The sequence below is a fragment of the Pieris brassicae genome, chromosome 11 (assembly GCF_905147105.1).
Source record: "Pieris brassicae chromosome 11, ilPieBrab1.1, whole genome shotgun sequence".
NCBI classification, from domain to species: domain Eukaryota; kingdom Metazoa; phylum Arthropoda; class Insecta; order Lepidoptera; family Pieridae; genus Pieris; species Pieris brassicae.
In genome coordinates, this window is record NC_059675.1 from 4,202,477 (window position 1) to 4,211,812 (window position 9,336).

At 35.9% G+C, this 9,336-nt stretch overlaps 1 protein-coding gene across 1 annotated transcript; it reads right to left on the bottom strand.

The window, feature by feature from the left end:
• Positions 1 to 3,480: 3,480 nt before the first annotated feature.
• On the bottom strand, positions 3,481 to 8,130 carry LOC123716339 (pancreatic triacylglycerol lipase-like). The gene is made up of 5 exons (XM_045672027.1): positions 8,032 to 8,130; positions 7,389 to 7,587; positions 6,915 to 7,309; positions 4,063 to 4,399; positions 3,481 to 3,598 (listed from the first exon to the last, which is right to left on the bottom strand). The coding sequence occupies exons 1-5, from the start codon at positions 8,066 to 8,068 to the stop codon at positions 3,553 to 3,555; spliced, it is 1,014 nt and encodes a 337-aa protein (XP_045527983.1). The 5' UTR covers positions 8,069 to 8,130; the 3' UTR covers positions 3,481 to 3,552.
• Positions 8,131 to 9,336: the final 1,206 nt, after the last annotated feature.

A 9,336-nucleotide genomic window follows, 5' to 3' on the forward strand; every position in this document is an offset into this window, starting at 1 on the left:
TTTATCATAAAAATGATTATTATAATTATGCAGGATTATTGGGACTACGAATAGAACCCAGTGCGCATAAATGTTTGTCCGTATGTAATCTCTAGATATGAATTGTGTTTAATTATATTTGTTGTTAGTCGAAAATCGTTAGAGTCCGTGTGTGTGTTTTATTTATAAAATTATTTAATTATTAATGTATACGATACATATTACATTACCAGTGTTAAGGTAGCAAGTTTTCTTCTTTAAAAATACCTAAACTAATGACATACTTTTACTGGTGTTACTTTTAAATTATTATGATGATATTTGAAATTTTACAATGTTGACTGTATGTAGTAATGACGCATTGAACTAATTACGCAAGATTAAGTCAAGGGTAAGACGAACAAATATATATTGTATTGAAGAATATTTATATTTATTTTGTAAATTTAATAAAAGTAGAGAAAAATCTGAGAATTTAGCTAGTATTCCAACAGTCTTATCTTGTCTACAAAATCAGCAACATTGATAATTTTAATACTAAATAATTAGTTTTGATATTTTATAATGGTAGACAGAAAACATCCAAACTGCACAGTTGAAAATTATTCGCAGATCGATTAACAAGACAGTTCCTTATACGAACCGTAGTAAATTGAGAAATAAGCCCCCATTAATATACAGCTCAAAAACGATGTAGGGGGCCTACTCTCCCTCAAAATACTGGCTATCGTAGGTATTACAATGCATACCATGTAAGGAACGAAGAAGGTATCAAATACCCACTCCTTCCTTGTGTCTTTCTTCTTCTGTGTTTTTTTTTAACAAACGGGCAGGAGGCTCACCTGATGTTAAGTGATTCCGCCGCCCATGGACACTCTCAATGCCACATGGCTCGCGAGTGCGTTTTAAGAATTGGTACGCTCTTTTCTTGAAGGACCCTAAGTCGAATTGGTTCGGAATACTTCAGTGGGCAGCTGGTTCCACATAGCGGTGGTGTGCGGCAAACATTAACATTAAATTATCATTATTGTTTAGCTTATAAGCTCATACCAAACATAAGCTGAGAAAGTTTTTATTTTATTCTATAATTGAATCATCGTTATAGAAATCATATTATTTAACACGATTATCCTTATTTGCATCAAAGAACCTTCAACCCCGTGTAGTGTCCATGTAGGTTGGGAAAGAAGGCTTTTCGCATTATAGTATGTATAAACTTGTAATAAAATCTCTTTGGTTAAACTATTTGTATGGTTTATATGGCTGGTTTTGGTATAATAAATAGTTAAAATTTTAAAGAAGATAATTCCAAATTCTAATTAGGAAAATGTGTAATTTTTTTTTCGTACAAGATGAGTGAAAAATTAGATTTATTTTAAAATTTTACTACAAAAAAGTAATAACGCAAGCTGCAAAAAAATGCGATGTTTATGGACCTCGTGCAGTGTCTGTGAGAGTAGCACAAATTTGGATTAAGCCTTTTCAATCCGGGAATTTTTATATCAAAGATACACGTCGCTCTGGTCGCCCTATTGTGGATAAAATGGATGCCATTTTTAAAAAAGTGGAAACAAATCGGCATATCAATAGTTTCGACGTAGCTGAAGAACTGGGAATTGACCACAAAACAGTTTTGGCGAATTTGAAAAATGCGCGATATTTGGGTACCTTACGAGCCCACGCAAAAAAATCTGAATCTTTGTGAAAGCGGCCGGAATAAATCAACCGAAGGGTTGTGGTTTTTAGTCATGATAACGCTAGACCTCACACAGCCACTAAGCAAAAATTAAGAGAGCTTGGCTGGGAGGTGTTACTGCATCCGCCGTATAGCCCTTCAGATTTCCACCTGTTTAGGTCTCTTCAGTATTCTTTAGGCAGTGCCAAAACGAATTGTCGCGGTATTTTGATCAGAAGCCCCAAAACTTCTATAGCAATGGAATCATGTCCCTACCTACAGGATGGCAAAAAGTTATCGAAAAAAATGGTACCTACATACTTTAGTTAAATGTAATTAAACTATATTAAAAAATGTTTTCTTAAAACATGCGAAGAAATTTTTTCCCCAACCTATTATTTTTGAATTTACCTATAAGTTATATTGTTGAATCAGCTACGTTTAATATTATGCAAAACAAAGTTTGTCCATATAGGTATAGAATCTGATATTAGTTTGATGTAATTTTTATTTAAATTCAATATTATTATTTATTATAACCTAAATATAACATTTACAATTTTCTTAACCTACATAGTAATGTAATTAGATTTAAATTATAATAATACCTATATAATAATAAAAAAAGAGTCTTTTATATTAGTAGTACAAAAATATTCGGATGATTTTTTTATATTTACATAGAAGTAAATCCAATCCTCTAAATATAATTAATGCAACTGACCTCGTTAAAATTATGCTTGCTATAATAAAATCTTTAATTTTCTTAGTCGCGTAGTTTTTATACATATTCATTAAAAAAGGGTAAACTTTATTCAATTGATCATAAAAAGCGCTTATACGTAGCACTTCGATAGTATTATATAATCAGTAAAACTATTATGTTGGCGATACAGGTTATCATGACCGCTAAAGGAAGACTAGTACAATAGTACTTAAATTGGTTATGCATTGAAAAATAAACCGTCATACAAATCATTGTCATTATGAATCTTATCGTAGCCTATCTTGTTCGGAAGTTCGGAATTTAGATTAATAATCTGAAGAAAAAAAGCCATTAACTAAATGCGTAATAAATTTATTTTCCCACACGGAGACAGGCCAAACAACGTGCTAAATATAAACTAGTGGCGCTACCTTTTAGGTCTGGGCCTCACTTCTGAATCTGATTCGTAATTATTTGCTTATTTTAATAATGATCATCTGCATATACATTTCATGGAATTTTTGTGTCTAAGGCTTGCCGGTTTCCTCAGGATATCTTCGTCGACCATACAAGCGAGGATAAAATGCGCACGACACAAGGTTTACAGCTAGGTTTCGAACCTACAACCTTAGAGATTAGCTCGCTTGTTAATACCAATTGGCTAACACTGCTCAGACAATATGTAAACTAAAATGTACTTCAACAAAGAAGTTTAAACATAAGTAAGCCCTTTTACCGCCTGTTACAAATACTCACTCAGATTTAATATTTCGATAAAATTATTAAACCATTAATAGAGAAGAAAAAATTAATTTAAATATTTAAAAAAAGGTTTTTGTATAAATATTATGTAACGTGTAAATTTATGTAAATTTAAACGTATGTAAATTTTGTAATAAATATTATGTAACGAAGTATTAAATGAATAATAAATACTATTTTTTGGAAATAATCCACTTTTTTGGAAAATCCAGTTTACGGTAAAACTTATTTTTTATAATGAAAAATACGTATATTGGTTGAGTTTTTTTTTAATTTTGAACGAGTTCTCACTGTAACTTTAAAATTTTAATTATCTGTATAAAAAGTTAAAAGATCACTCGAAGGAAAACCAACACAATGCATTTAGATAATCATTATTAACATTGACATATTTTTAATCGTTCGTTTTATTTATCGGTCCTTTGCTCACTTAGAATGGATGTTTTGAACCAGTAGTTAATCCATACAGGCCACTTCTGAAAACGGAATAAATAAAATTTGAAATTATGTTAGTTATCAAGTATTACTTGTAGGTACTTCATGGGACTACTACGACTAATTACACCTACATTGACGGCTGAGAATTTAAAACAAACAACAAAACGCTTTGTACGTTTACGTACGCCGTAAGCCGATTAATAATACAACGTTGATTTTGTTCTTATATCTTTCATTTTACATTCTCACTACCCTGACCCAATTTATAATGACGTTTGGTCATTTTGTGCAATAGAAAAATATCATGAAGTAACATTTCAATTGTTTTTTTTATGTAATAGCAGGCAAACGGGCAGGAGGCTCACCTGTTAAGTCATACCGCCGCGCATTGCCAGAAGGAACGCAAGTAACGCACTTGCGGCATTTCAAGAATTGTCTCGTTCTTTGCTTGAAGGACTAAGTGAAATTATAAAATAATTGTATGATATGCATTTTAACTTACCCGCTTTTGTTTAAATGAGCATTTCCCATCTTATGCTGCCTTCCAGTACAGCGTTGATTGCGTGCTTCATTAAGATTTGCACATTGTCTTCCAACAAAGTGGTCATGGGTTACGCTAGCAGCAAAAAATTCGTAGGAACGACTGTGAGAGCATGGGCTTAAAGCGCACCCAGGCTGTCTATGTCTACCACCATTTGGGTAAAAGTCAGCGTCAGCAATAACATCAAAAATACCCAATTTACCGCCATCAGTGTGGATGGTTTCTACGTAACGTCCATCGTTTCTGCTTAAGGTATTCGAATTCCTCGGTCCCCATTGAGGACCAGCGGGATCTAATCCTGAAAGAAGATAATAAGAATAGTATTTAAATTGAGGCCATTGCCTACAGTGAGGGGCTAAAAGAATTATTTTGTTATTTTAACAAGAAACGTTTTAAAAGCGTAAAGAAGATTTCGTTCGTCTCACTAGGGTATTACAGCTATGGAAGATAGGTGGACAAACATTTCTGAGGACTATAAAGAGCATAGCTTTCGATGCAACCCAATTGATAGACTACTTCTTTGGAAAAGGATTTATGATTTTGGTTATATTTGTTTCTTTACGTAACACATATTTTTTTTAAAGAAAACTATTTTTAAACGGATTAAAGCTATTTGTATTATTATAAACTTATAATTATTTACATAATTTTTAATTTAAAATTTTCCGACATTTCGCGTGCGTGGTCACGGTGATTTATGTAGATAATTATAAGTTTATAATAATACAAATAGCATTAACCCGGTTAAAAATTGTTTTCTTTCAATGTGTAAAAGCTATGTTAACTATGCTATGTAGATAGTACTGGTGACTCCAGAGCTGGTGCTTTCCTTTTTTTTTTTTTTTTTTCGTCAGGAAATGCTTTTACGCATATCCCTACGGTATTTTACACCAGCAGGGATTATGTGGGACTCAGACTTAATAAACCCTACCCACTAAAAGCTGACGGCTTCAGCTAAGATGACTTCAGCTCGCCAAATGTCGACGGCAGGTAACAGCTGAGCCCTATCCAAGCGAATCCCGAGCCAAACGCGAATGCCACATGACTCCTCTCACACACAAATCTTCCAAATCTTAACTTAGGGCAGACGTGCGAAAACACGGCGTCGCTGCCCCGGTCGTCGTTTCCTTACTGGCGGAGCATCTGAATCATTTTCACGCTGACGCTCCGCATTCTCTTTCTGACTCATGACGGCCTCACAAAAAGCCTTGAAGGCATTCCAAGGACCGTCATTGTCAGCTACCACCATTCTTTTAATAATTAGTGGAAGCGACAGATTGCCATCAATGCTATCAGCAAGCACCGAGCGAAAGTAGTCCCAAGCCGGACACTCCTCCACTGTAAGCCTCACCGTATCATCTATACAGTCACAATGATGAGAAGCGGGTGTCGCCTCTCTTCCAACGATTCGATGCAGATAACTTCCGAAGCATCCATGGCCAGAGAGAACCTGCACGAGCCGATAGGAAAGCGATCCCCACCGTCGGTCCACCCAGTGTTTCAAAAAGGGACGAATAAGATCAACGGTATGTAAACCAAACCGACATTCACTTAACTCTTCCCTCCATTCTTGCAAAATTAAGCGGCGATACTCCTCCTTCCACACCTTGACTACCTCCAGAGGTGGGTCAAAACCACCACTCCTGGCTTCAGCTCTTCTCCAAAAAATGTCTCCCAAAGCCAGAGCTTCCAAGTGCCAAGGTGGAGTGGCGGCTATGACACATGCTACATCACAGGATACTGTACGGTATGCCCTCGCAATTCTAATGGCAACTTTACGCTGTGACCGCCTCAGTATACCTTTGTTGTAAAATGTCAACTTATCCGCCCATATCGGACAACCATAAAGAGCTTTCGCACGTACTACACCAGCATAAAGAAGCCTACAGCCCTCGCCTGGCCCACCGATATTTGGCATTATACGACCCAAAGCCATTGCAGTTGACTCAAGCTTGGGTGCCAGGGCTGCAAAATGAGTTTTGAAAGTCCAACGGGCATCGAGAACCAACCCGAGGTATTTCAAAGTCGACTTTACTGCCATATGAACGCCATCTACAATTATTTCAGCGCCTCTAGGTGGAGACCTCCTAGCAAAACAAATGACTTCAGATTTTTGTAAAGCCACTCGAAGACCAAGTCGCCTTATACGAGTCACTACTTGTTCTACTCCAGCAGCAGCTAACAAACTCGCCTCTTGATAATTATATCCCTTGGCCGTCACAAGGGTATCGTCAGCATAACATATTAAGCCTACTCCTGGCATCAGTCTACCTCGAAGGACTGCATCAAATCCAATGTTCCACAAAAGGGGCCCAAGAACCGACCCTTGGGGAACTCCACATTGAACCTGATAACATCTCCAACCTTCCCGACTTGGATATATGATCGATCGTTCAGAGAGATAAGCTCCTACTACATGTCGTAAGTAAACAGGCACACCATGATAAAAGAGACCGTCCATAATCGCTCTCCAGGGAATAGTATTGAATGCATTCGCAATATCTAGCGAAACCGCCAACACAACCCCACCACCAGAGACAGTTTCTTCGCACAAGTCCCTTAACCTAGCTAAGGCGTCAATTGTAGAGCGAGCACGCCGAAAACCGAATTGAGAATCAGACAGATTTGGACCAACGATCAGAAGATGCTTCTCGAGGCGAGACAATTATTCGCTCAAACAGTTTTGCTTTCCTCGCTTAACGAATAAGTATCGCAATACAGCGAGGAAATGCTGCCACGGGGCCAAACTTTAAAAAAACTTTTGTAAAAAACTCCTGTATAATTTTTTTCAATTGTAAAAAATTGTTCCGTACCAGTTATACGACCAACACGTCCTCCGACGGTACGACCAGCGTTTCCAACAACATGAGCGCCAAGACTGAAGCCAACAAGGTGCACGTTGTTCCAGTTACCACCGTGTTTGGAGATCAACCAGTTCAGAAAATGGCCAAGATGATGACCAATTCCGGGAACTGATCGTACTGATGTTGTGTAAATTCCAGATGCGGCTCTTCTCCAGTCGACAACAATAACGTTATAGTCGCCGACTCGAAGAAAAGCATCACGAATCATTGGGTTCATTGATGAACTGCCTTTGCTGTTCCATCCGTGTACCACAACCTTAGTTGGTAAGTTTCTGTTATAGTTTGAGTTGCGTACGGAGTTGTCGTCGTTCACCGTCAGAACCTGATGGTTAGTAGGATTACGTCTGAAAATAAAAATTATTGTTTACGTTTTTTAGAGTTCTTCAAACTCTTCCATTTGAATACAATAACAATAAATAGGACCTTGTGTAGAGCCAGTATCGGTTATTGGCTCCATTAAACAATTGAGCGTCTCTACTACTAGCTTTTAGATCAACCAGGTGAATCTTGTTGTCTCCATCGGGCATCCATATATAGCGACTCACTCCTTCTACATAGTGACTGTTGTCCCCTGGTATAGGCGGATACTGATCCGAGTTCAAAATCACACTACCAGTACATACTAGAAATACACAATTAACAAATTAAAGTAACAAACAAACCTTTATTGATTTTATAAAAAAGTACGATATTAGAATAGGTTTCAGAATGCAATCTAAATATATTAAACGTTCTAGAACAGTGTTTCCGAACCTATTTTGTGCCATGCCCCACCTTACCCTTCCGTAAGATTCTTATGATGTAACATAGATAATTTTTATTATCGAATATAAAATTGCTCACAGAAGAAACTAATATTACAAATAATTATTTAAGAAAAAAAATTATCGAGTATAATAACAAAAAGGTGGCTCCTTAACTATCAAAAATCCCCCCTGTGGGGCGTGGGCCCCACTTGGGAAACACGTTTTATATTTTCATTTATATAAAATGCAATGTATTTTGAGCCTAATGTATTAAGATAAATAATGAATTATTTTGAAAGTTAGAAAAGAATTTTACTTACATGCTACATAAACAGATAAAGCTACCAACACCCTCATGATGATCGAGAAGTCAATATAAATTTTAACTTTTGGGGCATCTGTTATATTTATTGCCAATTACAATCTAATATCTACGTAATTAAATATACATATCTTATCAGATTTGCTATTTTATCTTTTATTCGTAATAATAGTATTTCGTTTTAGCATTGTCCAATAAATGAGAAACTTATCATTACCATATATAACATGTAACATGATATCATATAACATGACCTACGCTAGCATAGTCTTCGCGCATTGTGCGCTCCAGTCGCGTGATGAACGTGGACCAGGAGAGCCATATCTTATTTTCGTTTTCTATCGAAGCTGTAGAGTCACAAAAAAAGCCGGATAAATTAATTTATTATTTTACGATATTAAAGTTTTTTTACTTCTACTTATAGGTAGTCTTTAATGGTGAAGCATGCACGTAACAAGTTCGAGAATATTCTACTTTCAAGTTTTGGAATTTTTTAACAATCCTTGATAAGACAAAAAATTGCGATAATAGCGTTTTGATTTAGGTATAAAGCTGCGATTTTATGAATTTTATCATTATTTCTTATCATGACCCCTAGTAATTTTTATTATATATTATATTAGTCTTCATAATAATAAAAAGCCTTTTTATTAAAAAGCTCTGTGAGCTGTCGATCGGATAAAGATCACAATCTTAAATATATTTTTACTACAGTATATCTCGAAGATCGGTGTGCCTCTTGGCAAAGACCTCCTCTAACTCTTTACACTATTCTCTATCCTTTGCGACCCTTCTCTAGTTGTAGCCTGCTGTTAGTTTGTGATCGTCATTCCATCTCTTGCGTTGTCGGTCTTTCTTCATTTTCCGTCTATAGGGTACCATTCCGTCAATATTTTTCTCCATATTTCATGGGAGCTCCGTAGCATATGACCCGTATATCTCCATTGCATTTGGTCTATCTTAGTGAGCATGTCTGTCACACCCGTTCTAGCTCTTATGTCTGTGTTTTTTTGAGATATAAACTTTATCGAATTGATATATAATCTTTATTTAATTGAGAAATAAACTTTATTAACTGAGATATAAACTTTATTTTATTGAGATGAAAACTTGCTACAAAGATAAATGTTATAAGTAAAGCGAAACCATGCACTTAGATGTGGCTATACAACACCTAGACTCATTCACAAATTGGCTCGATAATTAAGAGAAAATGGTTTTCAGTCATCTCTTGTAACAGCGAGAGTAAGAGCGAATAGCAGAGGAAAATGATATTGACAGACAGTACAAAGAAGTCAGAAGA

What these genes read in the sequence shown, in the direction of transcription:
- LOC123716339 (XM_045672027.1), bottom strand. Translation starts at nt 8,068, where the DNA reads ATGAGGGTGTTGGTAGCTTTATCTGTTTATGTAGCAT. An exon ending in CGATACTGGCTCTACACAAG is followed by an intron (nt 7,310 to 7,388) that starts GTCCTATTTATT and finishes TTTTATTTTCAG; the next exon opens with ACGTAATCCTACTAACCATC. An exon ending in ACGTGTTGGTCGTATAACTG is followed by an intron (nt 4,400 to 6,914) that starts GTACGGAACAAT and finishes ATCTTCTTTCAG; the next exon opens with GATTAGATCCCGCTGGTCCT.